A 24,393-nucleotide genomic window follows, 5' to 3' on the forward strand; every position below is an offset into this window, starting at 1 on the left:
ACATTTTTGATAAACATTAAAGTTTGGAAACCTCAACTTAATTATAAGCTTTTATGCAAAAGAAATATATATATAAAAAAAATCAAAGTGTGGTACTATCAGCAAAGAAGATTCATTTAAATAATATGTACTCAGAGAAAAACTGAAAAACTGCAAATAAATTTAACAAATTAGACAGATAATTAGACAGATAATTATATTTTGTTAAACTTTAAAGTTCTGAAACCTCAACATGATTATGATACACTATGGCACAAATTATCACTTATAATTAAAAAAAGATTTTAACATTTGTTGTATGTTAATAAAAAAATAAAAAAGATAAATTATAAAATTCAAATGTGACAATCAGTAAAGATTCAGATTAAATAATATGTACTCAGAGTTTGCATTAACCAGAAAGTAATTTAACACATTTAAAAAGAAAGGCAAAGGCAAAAATGTTTATGTGATTTTTACAACCCAGTTCATTATTAGGACTATAATATAGATTTTTTTTTAGATATAATATAATATATTGGTACTTTACAATAAGGTCTCATTTGTTAAATTAGTTTTAACAATGAGCAATATATTTTTTACAGCATTTAATAACCTTTTTTAATGTTTGTTTATAAAAAAAACATACTGTAGTTCACAGTAACTAATGTTAACAGATACATAAAATGTAGTAGTAAATGTTGAGATTAACATTAACTAATGTAATAAATGCTATAAAAATTTTGTTTATTCTTAGTTCATGTTTACTAATGTAGTTGACTAATGTTAACAAATGAACCCTTACTGTAAAGCATTACCAATAAATCTAATATTCTAATTACCATACACGTCTATTAGGACTATATCTATCTCCTGTTATCTCGTGAATCCAGCTAGTAAAGACAATACGAGTGACCTGAGATCTCTTGACACTGTTGAAGGGGAAAATAGTTCACATCTGTTTTAACTTGAGCTGTTTATCCTCCACAATCATTTCCATTAGACCTGGCATGACAAAGTCTGTTGTCCCTCAGGTCTTTGTCAAATAGTTTGTCAAGTGTTCATGAATGCAAGGTATGCAAATAAACAGCACATACATTTTTCGATCACAACAAGAAAGTAAATGTCCTTCCGAGTGGAGTCGTGATGTCTAATAGTTCTCGGATAAACTATTGCATAAAAACTTTTAAGAATGACGATCATGTTTTTACACACACTTGACCAATGTGCTCATCTGCTAACATGCAGTTTCAATTTATAAGACGGCCACAAATAGAAAACATTAAACACGAACACATTCTTGATGTTACCAACTCATATTTATGTGCTGAATGTAGCACAAAGACATATGAGGCTTAATCATACGTTATGTCGTAATTTGCTTGTCATGGTTTTTATCTTGAACTAGCAAGGACATTTGAAACAAATTCAGGAAATGCATGTTTCCATCTGTTGTTAAACATAGACAGTTTCAAAACAACCTTATGATTGAAAACACCTTTTAAACATAATGCGGGAAGGACAGGAATGTTCAGTAACAACAGCAGTCTTGGTTCCTGTTTGCCTCATTGCTAAAAAATCCTATTATGAATGCATTTTGTTGTCTTGAAAGTCATGCAGGTTTTAAATTGTAACAGCAAAATTATATTGTCATGATCAGAATAACAGATGAACAAACAACACTTGGATAAACAGGGAAATACTTCATAAAGGATCAACACAAAACATAATTGAAGAGCATTTTACAAGGGAAACATGCAGACAGTCTATTAATGTTGTGCAGATTGATAATAGTGATTCCACAACATTTTTGTTCGAGTAGAGAGTAATTTCACGCCGAAATAAACATATGTGTGGATTTATTTATAAGCAGTGATATAAATGTTAAGGGCACACCACAAGAAATAGTCCAACCTGATAAAAGTTCTAAAAGGTATCTGAATAACTAAAAAAGAAAAAAAGGGCACACTGTTTCTTGAGAAGAGTGAACTCTTCCATAACCAGTCCTGATTCTTAAAGTCACCATGAAATTAAAACTGACAATCCTTATATTTATGGAATATTGCAGTATTTATTATAAATAATTTATCCGTTTTTTTTTTTTTCCCACATGCCTTGTAATTTTTTATCAAAATAACTTCCCCTCCCTCTTGCAGTGACATCTCTTCTCTTCTCTGATGATGTGTTTACTGGCGTGAGGGCGGGACAACCTGTCACTGAGATCAACCAATAGCAAACCACAACCATCCAATCAATTCCCCATGGACAAAATCAAGTCCCACCCAACATTTTTTCTTGTTCGAGAAGTCGTTTCACTGAGATAATCATCAAATTGGGAAGAAAAGACTATCGCACCTTCCTTGAAGTCATGCTGACTTTAACGATGACACCATACCACCCCGTGTGATTATGAGATCTGTGAGCTCATTGAGACTGTAACTGTACCTCATTCTGCAGATGAAGGAACGTCTGGATCCCATACACATTCTCATAGAGGACTGCTGTCCTTCCTTCTTCACCGTCCCCGTCTTTAGGTCCAGAATACGCCCTGGATATGCATTCAAATGTATAAACACACATACACACACACACAAAAAAGAGAAAACACGAAATAGATTAAAATAGGAATGGTCATTTCAAATGGCATATTTTGTGGTACAGTACTCTAAAAAAAAAAAAAAATCACTTGAATTACCTGAAAATTTTAATGTTTTATTTACAAATGTTACATCGCCAATAAGATAACTCAAATATTTATATACACTACTTGTCAAAAGTTTGGTATATTATTTTTAATTATTATCAAATGTTCAAAAGTTTATATTTTAGACTGTGCTTAATATTATAAAACCATGATATATTTTGTTGTCAGGATTCTTTGATGAATAGAAATGAACAGCATTTATTTGAAATAGAAGTCTTTTGTAACATTATAAATGTCTTTACTGTCACTTTTGATCAATTTAATGCATCCTTGCTGAATGAAAGTGTTCATTTTTTTCTTTCTTTCTTTCTTATTTTACTTAACCAAAATTTTTAATGGTAGTGTATTACGGTTTCCACAAAAACAGTAGGCAGCACAACTGTTTTCAGTATTAATAATAAGAAGAAATGTTTCTTGAGCAGCAAATCACATGACACTGAAAACTGGAGTAATGGCTGCTGAAAACTCAGCTTTGTCTCACAGGAATAAATTACATTTAAAAATATATTTAAATAGAAAACATTTATTTGAAAACATTTCATATTATATTATAGTTTATTGCTGCATTTTTTCATCAAATAAATGCAGCCTTGGTGAGTATCTTAACAAAAAATAATAATAATTCATACCACTAAAGAATAAAATACACTCCAGGAGTACTGAAAATTAGATTATTTTGAAAATTAGCCACTAGGTTTATGCACGTGTAAAAAGGTTACCACATTTTTGGTTTCACACACAAGTTCTTTCAACCATTAAGGTGTATCATCATCCATTGGGATACATGATTATATCAAGGACCACATATACAAATCAAAATATTGCAACACAACCTGCAAAAATCATACAAGGCCAAGGCACTCGGGAACTTGTAAAAAATAAAAAGCCTTTATTTATTCACGGCTATAACATTTTTTAAAACATTTAACTATATCCACACACCAACGTGTTGCGGCTGATACGCCTTCATCACTGGATGCACCTGCTATCAACTCGTATCACTTCAACATCATGCATCCACAATGCCACAAAGCACATTTAGCGTTAAAGATACGATTTTTGTGAGCGATTTAGCTGGGCTATATTTTGTGTATTTGCCTGCCGTAGGAAACAAAGGAAAAGCTTTTTGTGTTACTTGAACTGAGTTTTTACTTGACTACTCGTACACATTCTTAGTTTAAATCATTACCATGATGGCCTCAAGTTACAAAATACGTTTCTAAGATACCGCAGTAACAGTTTACAGAAGTGCATTTCAGGGGCCTTTCAATCTTGATGCACCCCATAACAAACAACAAATGTGCCACAAACACCCACAGATGCACAGTAAATGTTATGACCATCTCGTTCACTGCTACATCATCTGCTCGATTATACGGCACAGAAGACTGGCTAAAATAATCAAATCACAACAATTTTAAAGTTGTTTTTCCCCATCCAGCACAGCTAGAATAAGGGAGGAAAACAATCCAAAGCAGCCAAAAAATTTTATTGGCTTAGCAAAACACCCACAACAATACTCAAAGTGTGAGCTATACTTCTCGGAATGCTGATACCTAGCCTATAGGACAAAAGCTCAGGATTAGTGAAGCCTGAAGTTATTTCCATAAACAAATTAGCTGACATGCCTTTCAGCGGAGGAGAAGCGGTCTCCGAACTGATCCAGTGACAGCTGCGAAAGCCCTCAGGAGCAGATCTAATTGTCGGGAAGTCTTTCCAGTCTGAAGGACAGACGCCAAGAACGTTGGAAGCATTTAAAAGCTATTAATACTCTTCTCCAAGACGGATAACAACACAACCACTCAATAAGTTCAAGAACATCAAGAAAGAGGCCCTTGGTAGTTGTTGTTGTACAAACAATTGGGTGAAAAACCAGATGGAGATGATAAACGAAGCTGGACTATGGTCGTAAATCATCCAGATGGCGACCCACTGCCCTGAGTACAGCCGCACGCTGCTACCAACAACCCAATAACAAAGAATAGGTCAGACATGCTGTAATATCAGCCTTTCAACAAGGCAAAAAATATTTCAAAAGCTAAAAGGTTTTTCAAGGCCAATATAATAACAGTTTAGTGATGTCAAATTAGACAGGAATTTTTCCACATTCACCTCCACAATAACTCTGACCTCTCAGCCTCCCCAACGTTAAACTTTTTTTGACTTTGACAACTTCTAGTGGTCAAAATGGGATTTTGTGCGATGTAGGATGACAAGAAATTGTGATAAAGTGCGAATGCTTCAAGATAACACAGGGAAAGTAACGAAACATCAAGGCACCATGTGTATTTTCACCTTATTTTTACTTTAAGACTGGGTGTGGCCATTTTTAACGTGTCTAGCTTCCATTCTCATCTGCTTCCAGTTATTTTAGCTGTACAAAAAGTCTATTATGCAGCTTAATATTGAAAACAGGTATTCAAGATTCAAGATTCAAAGATTCAAAAAACTTAGTCTATCAGCTAGTGATAAAAATTTGTCTTAGGTAAAAGGCTCACACACTTCAAATATTGTCGTAATTGCAAAACACAATAGTTTGTAGTGCAAATAGTTTTACCGTTTACTGCACTTTGATATTCTTCTAGGTAAATAGCGGCTAATGAATCGAAAGTCTCGCACATTCACTGAAAATAGCTTACTTCTGCATTGCAAAATAAGGTTGATACAGCCAAGCAGATGAGCCCAGAATATGAACACAACATTGTAAAATGTAAGTACAGGTACAGTTTTGTACAGGTAAAATAACTGGAAGAGAATGACACCAGAAGCCACATTCAAGTTACAAATGGCTGCACCCACAACCTGGTAAAAAATAACTTATTCAAGCCATGACCTCATAAAAGCCATTGACCGGTTTTACAGTAATTCTCTTTGATCGCATCTCAATCAATCTTCTTGTTTGCACTGGTATGAGTAAGTGCTAGTCATATATGCATGGTGATTTGCTGTTTTGAAGACCGGCGTGTGTTTGGATGACCGTTCCTCAGCCTCCTGCTTCCCAAAGCAGAGCTCAGCAGGTGGCGTTTGCTTTGGAGCAGGTTCCCTGGACGCTTCTACAACGGAGATCTTTGGTTGATCTTTGAAGGACTCCAACAGCAGGCATGGGAACATCACCTCCTGACGAGCATGACTCCTCCAACTTCAACTCCGTGACCACCTGAAGGGGATCTAAGGACAACACTTGGAGGAACGAGGAAATGTTAGCCAGAACTCCCAGATCGGTCCCAGAACCACAAGGACTTCCAAGCAAAATCCCCAAATCCTCTGAGAAGAAAAAAGGCACAATGTGGAATCTGGGCAAAAGCCCGTTTCATTAGCATTACAGAATGCATAAAGGGCCGGCGCGCACATATATATCCCATTTTTGCCACACAGACTCCATTGTTTCTCCTCTGTGGGCAAGTGTATCATTATTATTCTAAAACTGAACAAAGCAACAAAAAATGGCAAATATCCCAGGCCACCAACCACAGCCAAGCTAAATATTTAGGCGGCAGTCGCCGTCGACAAGCCTGTCGTAGATGGAAGGACAAACAAATAGTGTTGCCAGAGAAATAATAGCTGTCCTTCAAGGATGTATCCGAATGGAAATTTAAGCAGATATTGAGAACGTTATCTTCATCAGCAAAGTATGTTTATAAAAATAAACTGAGGAAAAATGGGTCAGTTTAGTCATCGGCTAAAGAATGTTCTTTTGAGTTTAAGTCCTGTTGCATTTGAAGGCACTCTGAGATGTTTTTTAAATTTGGCAATCGTATTTCATTTCCACAGAGAATTTCAGGTCGGGATGTTGCTTGAATCTGTAACCTTTAGGGAAGCTGTATTCTGTTATTCTTTCATTTATATTCAACCATCATTCCATCAATCCATGCATTTCCTGGGAATCAACACTGTGATGTTGGCAAACGCTTGCACCATGCTTTACAAACAATAATACACATATTATTATTATTCAAATCAGCCCCTTTCTCATATATTTGCAGTTATTGTCTTAAGATTAGTCATTCGTTTTCATGCCATGTTACAGCTCATAGCTCACAAAACTTGTAAACAGGTTAGATACGTAGGCTACAGGCAACAAAAACAAATTTGAGCATTCTTTGCATGTCGCAATGCTCGCTTTAATAATTGATGAGAAAATATTTCATTTTGTCACCATGAAGATGAATTGCATTGTAAAAATTCTGATAGTTCAACAGAATTTGTGAGTCATGGCATTATGTGCATAACTAATGTTATGTAAAAATGGCTCTAAATGGCAGAAATGCCTTCCGTGGGCCATTCATTATGCTTTATAATACACATTAGGATCAGTTTTATGTGCCAGTGAAACATAGTAATACTTTTGCATTAATAGTTACAGCTTTAAATAGTATAATGCATTAAGATCAACACTTAATCTGATGTCTCATGCGTTATTTATATTATATTATGTTTTGCAATTCAGAACACTCTTTAAAAGCATAACCATTAATGGGTTATAATTAGGGATGTCCCGATCCGATCACATGATCGGAAATCGGGCCCGATCACGTGTTTTCAGACTCGATCGGAATCGGACGTTACCTCCCGATCAGGACTCGGATATATATATATTCTCATTATTTTTTAACACATCAATATTTATGCGGTGGCACAGAGTTACGCCGGTTTCACATTGCACGCGTTAGTAAGCAGCGCAGGAGCAGTGTGGTGAGCAGGAGCAGGACACGTGCGTTTTGCTTTCACACTGGCAGCGTTTGACACGCGCGGCTGAACCGCGGGTTGTGTACAGACAGAGTACTCCATAATGGATAAGTTGGCATTGCTTTTTTTCGTTTTCAAATACATTTAAGAGAAAAGACTTGTCAAGAAGCTTATTTTATTAATAATTTCATTTATATAACTTTTGTTTCATCTTTGATTTTATTGTTATGGCAACAAGTTTGATTTTGGACATTTGTTTTCTTTTTAAATTGCTGTTGGTCATTTGATTGACTGTTTAAAACACAATAGATATCATCAATGCACTTTTTGGATAAAACTGCGGTGTATTTTGGCCATGATCAATGTATTGTCACTTTAATTCAGCAAAAGCGGCGCAGCAAAAATAGACTCGGCGCCGAAACGATCGCGGCACTCCTGCTCTGCTCTGCTACGCACTGCCGCGCCGCCTCTGCGCGCGGTGTGAATGCTCAAGCCTGGTTTAATCTGGTAACATGGGCGGCGAAAAAAATACGCACTGCACGCTCTGCTAACAGTGCAGTGTGAAACCGGCGTAAGAGTTAGGAGTGCAGTTCCTAAAAGCACATAACTGGCTTTGCAAACACTGTAGCACTTTTATTTTTTATTTGTTTACATGCCTGCCGGGTATTTTAAGTTGAGGTGCTATTTGTTTATATATTAGACTTTTTTTTATATTTACTGTTGCACTAAAGTCCAAAAGTGAAGAATTTATGTATTACTTGATTGTTCAAGCTACCTCACAGAAGTGCTCTGTTTGTTAACAGAGTTGTTGAATGTTAAAATAAGGTGAATTAAATAAAAAATAAGGAACATCCTGGATCTGTTTTTTCGCTCTTCTTTATTCTTTTTTTATGTATTAAGTATCGGATCGGGACTCGGTATCGGCAGATACTCAAAATCAAATGACTCGGACTCGGACTCGAGGGCAAAAAAACCTGATCGGGACATCCCTAGTTATAATGCATTTTAACAGTGATTATGAAACATATAATGTGTTGTATATAAAAATCACAATGCATAAAGAATAGTATTTTGATGCAATACATATGCAGGCTTCATGTAAAGCTTTCCATGTATATATGAATATGTATATGAGACAAGAACAGATTGTGTAGTTTCACACAGGTGTGTTGTGTGGTCTGATGGATGGTGTGCAAGATCTCACTGATGTCTCCAGCCATCATTTCCCACTTCAGGGGGAAAAAACACACACACATACACGCACACAACACGCACACAAACAGAGCAGCCCAAATCACTCTTAATCAATTATGTATGCAGAGCCAACCCTTACATTCCAGCACAGAGAACACATTAGTGGAGCATAGTTTGAGGAGACGTGGAAAATATCTCCCTTGGCCGCTTCATTTGATCACTTTATCACTAAAACATATGAGGTTATCAAAACCTCATCAAGAGAGCCATATTTTAACCGCAATATTTTATCTGGACCTACTACAAGAACGGAATTCCTTTGGAAACGGAGTTTCTTTGATGGGAAAGGAAATTCCTTACAACCCTTTTCTGGAGATGTACACATTTGTACATGATGTATAGTGGCGTCCAAACGTCTGAGATCACCAACAAAAATGACACAAATATTCCTTTCAAATTACCATTCAAAGGTTTGGGGGCTATATATATATATATATATATATATAGGAGTTTCTTTCTTCTGTTGAACTAAAAAGAAGATATTTTGAAGAATGTTGGTAACCAGACAGTTGACAGAAGCCATTGACTTCAATAGTAGGACAAAAAAACAAAAACAAAAATAGTACTGGAAGTCAATGGCTACCGTCAACTGTCTGGTTACCAACATTCTTCAAAATATCTTCTTTTGTTTTCAACAGAAGAAAGAAACATAAGAAATCATACAGGTTTAGAACAACATAGGGGTGAGTAAATGATGATCTTTGGGTGAACTATGCCTTTAATACTTTTATTCAGCAAGGATGCATTAACCCTCTGGGCGCCACGGTCGAGTTTACTCGACAAGATGCGGCACTGAATAAAACGGCCGATTTTGTCAAATAGGGTGTCAAATTTCGTTCAACCTCCCCTCCACTAGTTGGCAGACATGTCATACTTCATCCCCGACTCAAAAAAAAGTCATGCTTCTATACAAAATCTTCGAGCTAGAGCGCATTGAATCAGTGCGAACAAAAGCGGAGCTAGTGTGCGAGTGAGCCATTTTATCAGAGCAATATTGTCAACATCAGCGAGTATTTGCATTAGATTATTATTATTATTATTATCTAATGGCATCAATAAAGCTTACCCGCAATGAAGTGTTGTGTCTTCTATTCGCGGACCCTGATTCTGAAGGGGAATAACGTTATCTGCCTTCAGAAAATGACGGTGATTCTGAAAGTGAAAGTATAGCCCTACACCAAGCACAAACGGTGAATCCTTTGCCCAATATAACGTTAGATGGTCCTTTGCCCAATGTCAGTGGAGGGAACAATGTTTCCTGGGGTCGGAGTGTTCATCGCGAAGTTAGCAGGCGTGTTAGTGTTGTGGGGAACGAGGCGGCCGCGGGAGATTTTTACCGCGCTAGCCGTGACCGTGTGCCTCTCCGCAATCGCGGCGACAGTATTGTGGTGGAGACTTTGTCTAATGCCACTGGGTATGTTAGACGAGGTCGAAGTATTCATAGGGCAGTTAGGGGGCAACGTGGAGGCAGGGTGGGGAGTCGCAATGACAATGACAGTAGTCCGAGCTGTGCACATTCGGCGCGCGCGCGAGGCAGATCTGGCCGCGCCCGCGCGCGCTGCTGCTCGTAGCAGGAGAAGAGGCGATGTGACACGGGGCAGAGGGGCTATTATGCATAGTCTATCGCAAGACCACACCATGAAACACTACAAGAAATGTCACCTGGATGAATAGGGAGTCATTATCTCTACAGCAAAAGCCCTGCAACAATTGTTTTTGTCTGCCATTTATTACACTGTTGATTTACTATCCATTTCCCTGACCATTTAGTAGTGTACAATATGTGTTCTTTTTTGTGTGTTCATGTCCTTGTGATGTGTGCGTCTTTGTCAGCTAAAAAAACAAAACAAAAAAACAAATAAACATCAACAAAAACCATACAAATTCTATAATCCAAGATGGCCGCCACCATATGACGTCATAATATGCAAATTAGATGGGAAAAGGTAATCCCTACATAAACTTTGGGTCATCCTTAATATTTCTCTAATTTACAGAAAGTCTCTATCTTTTATCACTTTTAAGATATAGCCTTTTGAAATTAAGATGTCAAAATCGAACGTTTTAGGAAAAAACCTCTGGCGCCTAAAGGGTTAAGTTGATTAAAAGTGACAGTAAAGACATTTGTAATGTTAGAAAAGATTTCTAATTCAAATAAATGCTGCTCTTTCTATCCATCAAACACTTTCCACAAATATATGAAGCAGCACAACTGTTTTCAACACTGATAATAATAAGAAATGTTTCTTGAGCAGCAAATCAGCATATTAGAATGATTTCTGAAGGATCATGTGACACTGAAGATTGAAGTAACGATGCTAAAAATGTAGCTTTGCATCACAGGAATAGATTACATGAATTAAATTAGAAAACAGGCATTTTAAATTGTAATAATGTTTCACAATATTACCGTTAATAATAATATTACTGTTAATAACTATTTTCGATCAAACAAATGCAGCTCTGGTGAGCATTAGAGACTTCTGTCAAGAACATTTTTAAAAGTGTTACATTTACATATTAAAATGAAAGAAATCTCAGTTTTCCAACGTGGTCTCAGATTATTGGCTCCCACTAAATAGGCACCGGGAACATGATCATTTTAATATTACAGACAAACACATTGGTGTGTTTCATGTCACATCCAAACCACAGGAAGCTAGATGTGCTGAATACAATTACACAACTAAATCATACAGAGATGAATAGAGATGCCTCTTTGCATTTAAAGTGAATCCCCTGAGTTCTGACATCACTCATATTACTGTGGTGAGTAACAGCAGACACTTTGACCCCGAGTCTTATTTAAATGTGGTCCGAGCCACATCAACGACTGGTCCTCTCAAAATAATCATCATCTCACGACTGGTTGGCATAATGAACTGTGACAATGCCCTGCTCGCACCTTGTCTGACTGTAGAGACATTTTATTACTTAGGTGGATATTATCATACGGCTCACTGAAACTTTTTAATAAAGGGAAAATCAGACAAGAACGACAAAAGAGCTGTGAGAGACCGAGACCACACTGGATCATTCCAACTATCACTATAATTAAATTATAAAGTCATTACATGCTTCAGGAGGTCAAAGTTTCAGGGCAATTATCATATACTAAAACTAAAAACTAAATCTTTTATGTAAAACTATGTTTGAAACATACAGTTTCTGCAGTTATTATGTGTGCAGTTTGCTAATTTTCTGTATGAATGGAACACCTGGATGAACTATACAAAATTTGGAGTACAACAAAGCACTATCTGGGGAGAAAACTGTTTCCCACAATTCAATGCACTCAACTTGATGATCCATTTCCAATGAACTAATGGAAAACAATTTCAGCCTCGATTTTGACTCATTATTTGATCTCTACAAATATTTCCTATTTCTATTTCTACATATTTCTTTATTATATATATATATATATATATATATATATATATATATATATATATACACTGAAACTAAAATAAATATAATAGAAAAAATATACAATGAGGTAATGCCTGAACTGATGAAATGCACACCTTGAATGTAATGTAAGTCGCTTAGGATAACTGTCTTCCAATGCATACAACTTAAAAAAAAATTAAAATATAAATGTGTCCTTTATATAAAACCTGAACTGAGACTAACAAAGCCATTTCAGAATCTACTGTGAATCTTAAACCTGAAAATACTATTAAAAATAAAAACCAAAAAGGCAACACTACAATAACCTTGACATTGCATATCTGATGTTTAGAGGAATATCTCACAGATTATGCGTTTAAAATTACATGAGTCCCTCAAAATATTCATCCGCATTTCAAAGACAACGAGATGGAAAGATTTCCCACAGTAAAAATGTTTTTTTCTGTATCTGAGGAGAATAATTCATCTTGTGGTTTATATAAAAAAAAACGTGGGTGTCCACAAAGAAGAAAAGAAGCTGTGTTTGCAGTATGTATGTAGCGCCATCTAGTGGAGAAACATTTACTGTGGGCAAGTTCAACTTGGAGTATTTGCGGACGTGCTTAATTCAATAAGCATGTATCTGTCTTTGCACGGAGGTGAAGCCGTTGATCTTCCTATAATATACAAAGACAGTTTAGTTTGGAAATAACTAGCATTAAAGTTGCTACAATCAATTTTGGAGACTACCATGGAGAAAATGCCCTATCTATCTAACAGATATCATGGAAAAAGGTGTCTTGAGAAATCACTAGCCTCTGTAATCAACAAAAAGAGCAAGGAGAGCGGTCCGCCCAAACAGAAACCCTCTTTGCCTGTGAATAAATCTGCATGAGAGAGGTCTTCAACTGCAATTAATATGAATGGGAATGCTGATGGGTGGCTTTCTCTTGATATTATATAACTAGAAAAACAAAAAGAAAAACAAATATCTAAACTTATGCATCTGCCCAAAAAATCTAATCTTCATCTAATAACAACAATCATTTGGACACTCCAATAAAAACAGTACATTTTTAAATCAAAGCCAATTAAATGTTCAACTTGAAGATACATTTTCTTTCACTGGTTCTATAATGAAGAAAAAATATATACTGCTTTCTAAAAAGTCATTTATGGAAAGACTTTAGTAAAAAAAATTAAAAAAGGTAATTGAGACATGGTATCTCACAAATCTGACTTTTTCCCCTCACAGTTGCGAGTTTAAATTCCAAGAAAAAAAGTCAGAATTGTAAGATATAACCTCAGAATTGTGATTAAAAAAAGGTCAGTCACAATGACCATTTTGTTGTTTTATTCGGTGATGGAAACAATGATTTTGCATGAACAATGCACAAATAAAACAAAAGTTTCTGGAGGACAAACTAAGCTTTATATCTGCAGAAAATAAATCAGGGGATTCCAACACCAAAACCTCACTGGAACTGCAAAGCATGGTGTTTAACGGAGAGGGAATATGTAATTCTGCCAGTAAATCCGGCAGCAAAATGTCTAAGCATCTGTCTATGATTAAATTCACCAAAAAATAAATAAAAAAAGATGGGTCGTGCAACCTCACTATGATATTTATCATTAACAGAGTGAGTTTGCCAGAGTCAAAGTCCTGACCTCTGTGATGAGATTCAAGCAAAGCAAATTCTACACAAACAAACCATTTTGTTTAAATGAATAATCTGTACTTGAACATTACAGTACAACATCTGCATACGATCATCCACCTCAGCATTGTTAGTCTTGAATGCCTTTCATACATTTAAGTTCACTGAATCCTTTGGCCCTAAACTCATTTTAGGATTCTGATCACGTAAGCACTTGTTTTTGTTTTATTTTCAAAAAAATTGTAAAATGAAAAGCAAACTTTTTCAATTATGTTCTAATACAAAGTTCATTAGCTCGATTTTCAACTGTTTGCTCAAACTTTGAATGCAAATTGTCATAAACAAGCAGCGGTTTGTTAGAAACTCTCACAATTTATTAAAGTTACCGCTAACTCGCTCTCGCCTCAAATACTAATGAGGCGTCTGAATGTTCCCTGCGGAGAAATATTAAAGAGGACATTTTCAGCACTTGCTGAATAAGTGGACATCTTTGATGTTCACTTAAAATGCTTCTTGCATCAAAAATAATAAAATGGTCATAATTTACTTCTAGCCTTATGTGTCTTGTTGCTACTTTAACTCACAAGCATCGCTAGGAATTCTCAACTATGTTACTTATATTGATGATCTCCTTATGGCCTGAAGTGACAATATGGCCACTTTTTACTGATCTGAGGCAGATAAAAACAATATATAATGACACACACAGAGTATGAGTAGTAGACGACTAGTAAACTACTGGCTGTATGTATATGTGAAAAACACACACACACACGTTGAGTTTCCATGTTTTATGGGGACTCTCCATAGACATAATTATTTTTATACTGTACAAACTGTATATTCTATCCCTAATCCTAGCCCGCACACACACCAACCATTTAAAATGTTGTGGTCAGTAAGACTGAAAAAAAAAAATGAAAAAAAAAAAGTGTACTTTTTTTTCAGCAAGGATGCACTGAATTGATAAAAAATTATAGTAAAGACAGTAGGTAGTAAATTGCAAATGACAACACATAGGTTTTAGGCACCAAAAATATGAACTGCCAGGAATTCAACCAGACTGGGATGGAAATGTGTTGGATCAGCTAATTCCAAACTGCTGAGTCTGACACCATGACTAAAGCTTGACATTTATGGTAGCCATTGTCTAGCAGTTAGTGCTTGTGCTCTGGACTTGTTGAGCTGTGGCACTGAAGCGAGAGAAGCCCAATAATTTCCTGTTCCCAAGTATCTTTCAGTAATAAGTGTCTGTCTCTCACCTGTCATTGAATTCTCAGATGTGCTCAGCTGTTCCCTCAGTTTGTCCACGTCATCTGGATGGACCTGCTCATAGAGTGTGCTGCCAAACCACTCGGCCTGCGGATGGTTCAGAACAGGAGTGACAGAATCCGACACGTAGATGACACGACCCGTCTCAGCCGCCACCACGAACAAGAAGCCGTCTGCCGCCTCCAGAATCAAGTGCTTCAGTTCCTGTGACAGTAAATGGAGTTTCAAATGACATCTATAGGACTTTCAAGAGACATTTAGAGTATCTATAATGCCTGAATTTTCCTTTGCGTTTTGTTGCACATTTTGCATATATTTGAGTCTATGCAGTTCATGGTAATATTAACCCTGTACAGCCTGACATATAAAATAAAAATAGTCAGAAAAATTCAATTATTTCTTTTTTAAATGTAACAGTTTATTGAATAGACAAAATCTAAAAACAAAAGTTTGCTTTTGTGTTTTTTGTGGAGTATCATATTTGATACATCAGGCTTTTATGGCTAATATAGTATGATAAAGTGAGAATATGGAGCTCATACTCGAGGAGGAAAAAAGCCTCAGTTTTATTCAGAGGCCCAAACTGAGCAAAAATATGCAATTCAGTACATATATTGTTATTTATATGGCAATAAAGATGAAATTATGATAGCTTTTTCAGCAAATTTGATCATGTCTATTTAAATTTAGCAGCTTTAGAAATGTACGTACCAAATATGATACAATAAGCTTAATAGGGGTTAATAAATACTAATGTTTTTATTTTATTAAAAGCAAAATCAGTTGAGATCCACTGATGTCTATCAAATGTTTCACACAAATCATTCATCACCTGTTCAGTCAGGAAAGAGGGTTTGTAAGCGCCGTCGGTTGACGTGTTCCCCGTTCCCCTCATGGACTTCATGTGTGAGACGGCCATGCGCAGGATGGTGAGCTTGTCTGGTTTCCTCGCTAGAGCGCTGCAGGTGGGCACCATGTCCGACAGCTCTGTGATGTACTGGGTCATCTTATTACGCCGGCGACGCTCAATCTCACTGTGGTTCTCTCTGGATGGAGAGAAGAACAATACTGCCATCATTAGCATGTAATGAGAGACGCACAGCACATTTTTACAACTACATTTGGACCATGGGTACTGGATAATTACCATCAAGGATGTCAAAACTTCAACATTTTGTTTTTAAAAATTGTTTTAATATATAAATAATAAAAATAATATTTAATATTCACTTATATAAATATATGATTTTAAAATATAACATTAACCATTTCTATATATATTATAATACTTATTATTTTATATATTTATTCTTGTTATACATAATGTTAATAGAATATATATATATATATATATATATATATATATATATATATATATATATATATATATATATATATATATATATATATATATATATATATATATAAATTATACATATATACATATATATATATATATATATATATATAAATAAATTATACATTTAAAATGTTTTCTTTTAAAATTATATACTACATATAACAGAACTACTACATAAAACATTCACTATTTTTAAATTTTTATTTGAAAAATACATATTAATTCACTTCGGCCTGGATTTTTTTTGTTTTTTTAAAAGACAGCTTTGGTTTATATTTTATACAGAGTAAAAATAAAAACATTTTTGTGTGTGTGTGCAGCATTTTTGAGATCCTTCTTTCATTTTCAATATTACAATTGTAAAATTTCACTAAATGCCACCTACTTACAGCTGCCCTCACATACTAAAATGCATTTATCGTTAACTTTGATTTATAAATGAATAATTAAGAATTATTGTAAAGGAGGCGTTCAGGACTCTTTACTTTCAATATACAGAAATAAACATTTTTGGCTTGTGCTTTCTTGTCAAACTTCGATAAAAGTTCCTTGGATTGATCTACTGCAACACTTCTTCACCCGAAACATTCATTTTAAAAAAGTGCCAGAGTGTATAATAAGACTTTTTCACTTCATTCTTGTGATTTAGCTGAGACTTCGGTAATAAACTGAACGCTGACAGATGCGAACCAATCTTCGGAAGCCAGAACATTGTATTACTCCACAGAGTGCAATGGCTCAAAGTAACGTGACAATTTCAGAAGAGTGTGTCAGCAGAGGATAATTAAATATCCATTTAAGATTAGATCTAAACAGAGTTGCTCGCTTGAGGTTGAGAGAAAGAGGTTGGTCCTGACAGCAGCAGGGGCCTGATTTCAAGCTATCCTGAGGGAACTTCCCCGAGACAGCCCTACCTGGCATAACGCTCTTTATCACCAGGAATTTGATCATCGTCATACCTGATGGGAGAAAAAAAGAGAAGAGGATTCAAATTAAAAAATAAAAACGAGCCTGAAAATGTCTTAAAATGTCACATAATTTTTACGTTTTATGACTGTGGCTAAAATGAAATGATTATGAACCATATTTATTCATGTTCAATGGCTTGACTTAAAGATAGTGTGTGAATATGGTAATATAATAATGGACTGAGATCACTGGATAATGAAAAACAAAACAAAAAGACAAACTAAACAATCTGAGGTGTCTGTATCCCAGAATATAAACTAATCTTGCCTAAATTGCTTTGAAAAAGTGTCTCCAAGAAGTATTATTATAGTATCATTGAGAGACTATTACAATGTGTATATATATCATTTCTCTATTAGTTTTATTTTTGTATTTTCCCTTTTTTATTCTAGTTAAAGTTTTAGTAAATCTGTTTGTCATTTTTACAATTTTTTTTTTATACATTTAGTTTCTAGTAGTTTTTATTTAGGTTTTTTGTTATTTTTTATAGTTTGTTATCAAGTTAAACTAAATGAAAATGAAAAATGCTGCTTGTAATTTTATTTCAGTTAACACTATAATAACCCTGCTGCAGTCACAATTAAAATGTATATGTATTGCATCATATACAAAAATTACATTGCATTACATAAAATATTAAAGCTAGTCTGCAGAAAATACATTTTGGCACCTTTGCATTTAAGAAATTTGAAAAATGAAAGAGATTAAGAAAAAAAATGTCTGTAACTATGCCACTTAATAAGGGACACATTTCTAGTACATTTCAAACAACCAAGACTACATATCAAATATATATGGCCATCTTATAATGTTTAAGCGGAATAGCTCACTCAAAAATGAATATTATGTCATCATTTATATCACCCTCATGTTGTTCCAAACGTGTGCTGTTGTTGTTTTTTATGAGATTTGATGATGTCAATCAAAGTTCTTGGTCATTGACAACATACATTTCAATCCTAGAAATATAGTGCAAATGTGGGAATGACTTTTCTGCATTGTTATGTTCTGTTCAATTGTACCAAAAAACTAAATAGTTGCATATTGATTTGGAAGAAGATAATGGTAACAGTTCAGTAAATAAAGACAGCATTTTATTTATTTTTTAGTAAGACCATTCCTCTAGGTGGAAATAGCTGGAGTGTTTTTTTTTGTATCTCCAGTAGGAGTCAGTGTCTCCACTCTAATGCTACAGCTAACAGTGAAGCATCTTTACCGTCAGTCGCAGCGCAACTATGGGTACAGCTCCTTTAAAAAGAACATGAACTGAAAGGAAACCATAAGTTGAGGGCAACAAAACATGAGAGATGTCTTGAAATGGCACAAACTCTGTGGCACAGCTGAAAGACATGGTCAAACAATAGAAAATATAAAAGAAAGGACATGGCGCATGGACTAACTCGTTTGTCTGAAAAAAGCTTGCAAACATGTGAAAAGTTTACCTTGAAAATTTGCTGGGTCCCTCTCCGTCTTCGTCATCAAATTCCATCCTAAAAAAAAACAAACATGATTTTGTATATAAATTTTGCATAGCAGGGCTGATTTTGTGGTATACATCCATCATAGTACAAGAAAAAAGAAATCTAAATCAATAAAAGAAAATATATGCAAGTGATGATACAACAGAAAAACTGCTTCATATACTTAAAGTAAACAGACAAAGTAAATCTAACAATAGAACAGAGAGGCTAAACACAGAAAACAGAAAAGGCAATCAAACAATTACAGATAGGCTAACAGCAGCCGATCATAAAACGACAACGAAAAAGCAGATTATTACACTAGCAAGTAACTTCTACAGTCAGTTATATAAAATACAATCAACATACTGTAGATACCTTGTTGTCCAATTTCAGAAAGTACAACAGGAGGTTCTGGAACCATATTTTGCTTTATTTTTGATGTGAATGACAACAAGGCTGTGAGGGACAGAAGTTTGCAGGTGTTTTTACTTTCTTTAGTAATAAATTAAATATAGCATCTAATCTGACCAAGGCTTATGGTCATAAACTAGGAGAGAGGTTTTATAAAGTAGCACAATCTCAGAACGAAACCTGTCTGATGTTGTTGTGTGGGCAGGTCAAGGGTGTTTTCTATGAAAACCACATCATGTTAGTGGACTATATTCAAGTGCACCGAACTCAAAAGCAGAAGGACGATCACGACCATCATCAGTTTGCAGTGTAGGAGTATTCATTTTAAATGGATGTTTCATAGGCTAAAAATTGGGCACATCTTAATTCTATTTTTGAAATCAGTATCTATCAGTTTCCACAGTAGTTCCTCTTTTATTTGTGAATGAGCCAGGTATTGGCATATTTGGCTATTCTGAAATTAATTGTTTTGATTAATTACCAGGCATGAGAAAAAAATTATATATAAAGTATATATATACATATTCTTGTATAATGTATCAACATATTTATATATTTTTTTTTACTTATATACAAGTGTGAATACATATATCATACATATAAAACCCTTTTTATCAGATTTTAATTTTATTACATTTATAGTAGGCCAATTTGCAAAAAGAAACATTCAAAGCCATAGCCTTGTGGACAAAAACTACTTCATTGTCCTATCATAATAAAGGCTATATGTGTGTGTGTGTGTGTGTGTGTGTGTGTGTGTGTGTGTGTGTGTGTGTGTGTGTGTGTGTAATTTTTATAATATGAAAACCAAACTACTACAATGATGCACATACTACACAGTTAATAAGTAAAGAACTGAGTAGTAGTTTGCATGATTTATTCATGCTGTGGTGCATTCTGGTAACTGTAGTCCTGCCTCCAGCAAGACAGATGCCACTGTTCCCTATTGAGATGAATTATCATGTGCTGCTATTCTACAGTTAATGGACCACTTGCACTGAGCTTCGTGACACACTTCCGTTTGGAAATAGTACGTCTCACTTATTTCCGGTTATGTTTACTTTATCGTTATGTTTACGAGTTGAACAAACGCCACCTAAAATGAGTGTCCGCTATAAGATTTAAAAATTTGGCAATTATTATTGACAGGAGAAGGTATATTCTGATGTTTACTGTGTGCAGAATTTTCCAAACTTATCGGAACATGAAGTTTTAATCCAACCCAACCCAAGCCGATCTGAGAAAGCAGTGGGTGATAAAATAAAAATACGCCATTATTTCACCACAGCGTATCAGTGTTCGTCTTAACTAGTGACCGCGACGCTGAAGTGTATGAGAACAGATGAATAACATCAGTACGAACCATGAACATTTATTTATTTGGATTAAATATTTTAATCATTCTGTGTCATTTTTCAATGTCAATCTTTTCACTATTTACATGTTCATACCCAAAATGCTATAATATTCAAAGTAGTTGACTGTCATTCTCCTCTACGCTGTGTACGTTATTGATTAAATAGCCTAGCCTATTTAACATTGTTACAGGCACCTCGCGAGCATTCATTCATTCAACTATTTTAAAAGACTGGAATAAACACCAGCGCACACAAGCAATCCTTTTAATAGTCAATTTCATTTAAAAATTGTAAACCCAACAGGTATGAAATGTCAGAAAGAGAAAAAAACTGTTAATGAGAAGACGAGCATATAGGACTGCTACAGCTTAGTGGATAAATAGATTTAGCCTATTTATTATTCAGAATGCACAGTTGGAAAGAAAATATATTTATAGGAACATTTCAGCAGGCTCGAGATAATTAATACAGAGATCATTATTCATTGTTTTAATCAATTGGCAGACATAAAACACAGTGATAATCTGCATTCTCATGTATGTAGGTGCGCTGAACACTCGAACCGGAAACTCCCGGTATGTACTAACTAACGCGGAAGTAGTTGTGCAAGTAGTCCATTGTGCAGCTATACAATGGGCCCTATAAAAGTGTATACTGTTGTCTAATAAAGAATTAAAAATAGGAGGCAATAATATACAATCAATATCTCACACAAATAATGAAATAATGGGCACAGAATAAAGCTCGACCCTATTTCACCAATATCCACCCACCTGGAGATTTCATTTACAGTGTTTTCCCACTCATGTAAATACAATTAAATGCAGTGTAAAATTGGTTAATATTCTAAAAAGTATGAGAGCAATTTTATGCTAATAAAATATTCAAAAATACATTCAGCTCAGTAACACCCATACTTGAGACCCATGAAGGTGCATCAGTAAATTAAATTATGCTTTTTATTTCCTTTCATTATCACTGAACACCTCAATGACAAAAAAAGTAATGAAGTCTTACATGATGAAAACAAATGAGTCCTCCTCTTTCATAAATGGCACTGAGACAGTCATGTCATAAGTCCATTAGCTCATTAAAGCTGCATTTACATTTTTACATTAAAAAGGTGAATGCATCTAAAGTGTGTAATGTGAGCTTTAATGTGCAGCTTTCACATTTTATTTTATTCAATGAGAAATTACGTACATAGAAATTATAAACATAGATTTGAAAAAAGATGTATGTATATAAAGATGTTTCATTCCCTAAGGGAAACTGTCTGTCTGAATGAACAATCATTTCATAATTTATTCATTCAGAATAATAACAAAAGTCTAATAGTCGAAATTCAGAATGTGTGTAAATGGATTAATTATTTATCTCTCTCTCTCTTACACATCATGTTGTAATGATGGGATATTTTTTACATTTTTCATAAATCAAATTTGTCTCTCCCCACCACCCCCATCCCTCTCAAACAACTAAACCACACAGCTGAAAATGGATAATTCTGACATTGTAAGAATATTTTTTTATTTGCAAACACCAAATTGAACTTTGAACTGTGATATTGAACAGAGAATCAGTAAATATGAAAATAATACGCTGTTTAGCAAAATAACTCACCCCGTTGATCTCCGCTTGCCTCCTCGCCCTGGCATGGTGCCCACCATCCTGACCTGGCCCGCGCCCACAGCGCCTGGCATGGCTACCGAACCCGGCAGATCCGTGCCCATTTCTGAAAAGGCCAAAAACATCTTCACAATCAACAACGTGAAACACTGACTACAAATTCATTCAGCTGACGTATAAATGCAATAAACTGTAGTCATGTTAGGCTTTAAGCATATGAAATCACAAACAGTAATATATTTCAAATAAATGGTAAATATACCACCTAGTCTTTATACATTGTATTCTTTGTAAGACGCATATTTGCTATATAAATCTTTTAAAGTTGACCAAACTTAAAACTTTTATGCATACGTATGTTCCCACTCTCCTTCATTTATTTAAATGAAAGTGAAGTCAGTCCCATCAGACAATCCAGGCATAGTATAAACATGTTAAAAAGTTTGAGATCGGTAAGATTCTTTATGTTTTTGAAAGAAGTCTCTTATTTTCACCAAGGCATTTTATTTTAAGCATTTATTTGAGAAAAACACAGTAAAGTAATATTGTGAAATATAATTAATTGTTTTCTATTTTAATATATTTTATCCCTGTAATGCAAAGCTGAATTTTCAGCATCATTACTCCAGTTTCAGTGTCATATGATCATTCAGAAATCAAGCGCTATACAAATAAATGTGAATTGAATTAGCCTATAATATGCTAATTTGCTTCTCAAGAAACATTTCTTTTTTCAACTTTATCAATGTTGAAAACAGTTGTGCTGATAAATATTTTTGTGAAAACCATGAAACATTCAGGATTCTTTAATGAATAGAAATAGCAGCATTTGTTTGAAATAGAAACCATTTGCAACATTATAAGTGTATTTACTTTACTGTCACTTTTGATTCATTTAATGTATCCCTCTTAAATAAAAGTAATAGCTCAAAATATTGTATTTTTTTGTGTTTCTGGTCACATAGCAAGACACAAATACACCAAAAACCATTATACCTGATGCACTAATTAAACAGCATCAGTATATGTAACACAAACCAGCTCAGACTAACATCGCAAACAGCAGTTGACTAAGAAAATGAACACATACTGACACGTTCAGCACCATTGATTTAAGAATCATATTAAAATTTGATAAAGTCTGCCTTCCACTTCTCCTGTACTCTAGAGTTCTCCTGTACTTTCAGTGAGTTCTCATTAATTCATTTTTGAGGTTTACAAACTTGCACCTGATTTCAAACCTTAGTTCATATGAAGGTACAAGAGAAACCGTGAATCCAAAGAGCAAATTCAGATGGGCAAAAAACTATTTAAGGTTGCCAAACGTTAAATTTAATGTTAATGCAAATAATGTGGAAAAACGCTGTTAAATGTACTTAAAGGGATAGTTCACCCAAAAATGAAAATTCTGTCATTACTCACCCTCATGTCTAGGGCTGGGTTTCGATTCAAATTTCAAGAATCGATTCGATTCCGATTCTCAAGATCTTGAATCGATTATCATTATTCGATTCGATTCGATCCGATCCGATCCGATCTTCGAGATTTAGATAATGGTTTTTGAAAAAAGCATTTTTTTCCAGCTGTTAGGCCTACCTGAATTACAGGACTGTAGTTATGCAACATATTGATACTATTATTATAGACATTCAACTGCAAATTAATGGAGTATTGGTGGTTGTAAAGAACAATCCCCCTTCCAGAGTGTTGATACAACTGCTTTCACAAACTTGTACTGGTGTAGACGACCGAGGACGCAGAGGTATATCAGCAGCAGTAGACCGATTATTTAGACGCGAACCTGATGTATTATTAAAAATTACATTAAGAATTTTCCAAAAAGCTGCTACAGTTCAGATGCAAATGCACCTTTATTTTTTATTTTAATGATCAACATTTAGAACACATTTGTTCTAAGCCAGTGCAAATGTAAACAGATTGTTGGTTACTGGCTTCACAGTAAACAGACAACGAGATGTGCGGATGGGCTATTATTTCAACCGCATCACAAAACTCATCCGTCCGCACCAACGTTTTTGACCAATTTTCAAAACAGCACCCGCACGCCATCCGCTTAATGTATGCATATATTTTTTATTTGATTGGTTAACCGCCCGCCACCCATCCGAATTTAATTAAAATATAATTTTTCGTCACGTCATCCGCCCGATCCACGGTTTATCCCATGGTTTATCCGCGGAGTCCGCGGCTGTAACCGCCAACCGCGCATCTCACAGAATGTAAATAAAATTTGAAC

The 24,393-nt window shown here is 34.9% G+C and overlaps 1 protein-coding gene across 5 annotated transcripts in view; it reads right to left on the bottom strand.

Moving 5' to 3' along the window:
• The window catches only part of arnt2 (aryl-hydrocarbon receptor nuclear translocator 2), a 76,403-nt gene that overhangs the window by 42,985 nt on the left and 9,025 nt on the right, over positions 1-24,393 (bottom strand). For 2 of the 5 annotated variants that reach the window (XM_079866518.1, XM_079866517.1), the window contains exons 2-7: positions 22,131-22,242; positions 18,718-18,765; positions 17,221-17,265; positions 15,779-15,992; positions 14,937-15,150; positions 2,425-2,527 (exon numbers count right to left, since the gene is read on the bottom strand). In XM_079866518.1, coding sequence (XP_079722644.1) covers positions 2,425-2,527; positions 14,937-15,150; positions 15,779-15,992; positions 17,221-17,265; positions 18,718-18,765; positions 22,131-22,242 — 736 coding nt within the window. Of the gene's footprint in view, positions 1-2,424; positions 2,528-14,936; positions 15,151-15,778; positions 15,993-17,220; positions 17,266-18,491; positions 18,766-22,130; positions 22,243-24,393 lie in introns of all 5 variants that reach the window. The other 3 variants (XM_079866519.1, XM_079866520.1, XM_079866521.1) reach the window with 2 other exon arrangements.

Source organism: Squalius cephalus, assembly GCF_949319135.1.
Source record: "Squalius cephalus genome assembly, chromosome: 3".
NCBI lineage: Eukaryota > Metazoa > Chordata > Actinopteri > Cypriniformes > Leuciscidae > Squalius > Squalius cephalus.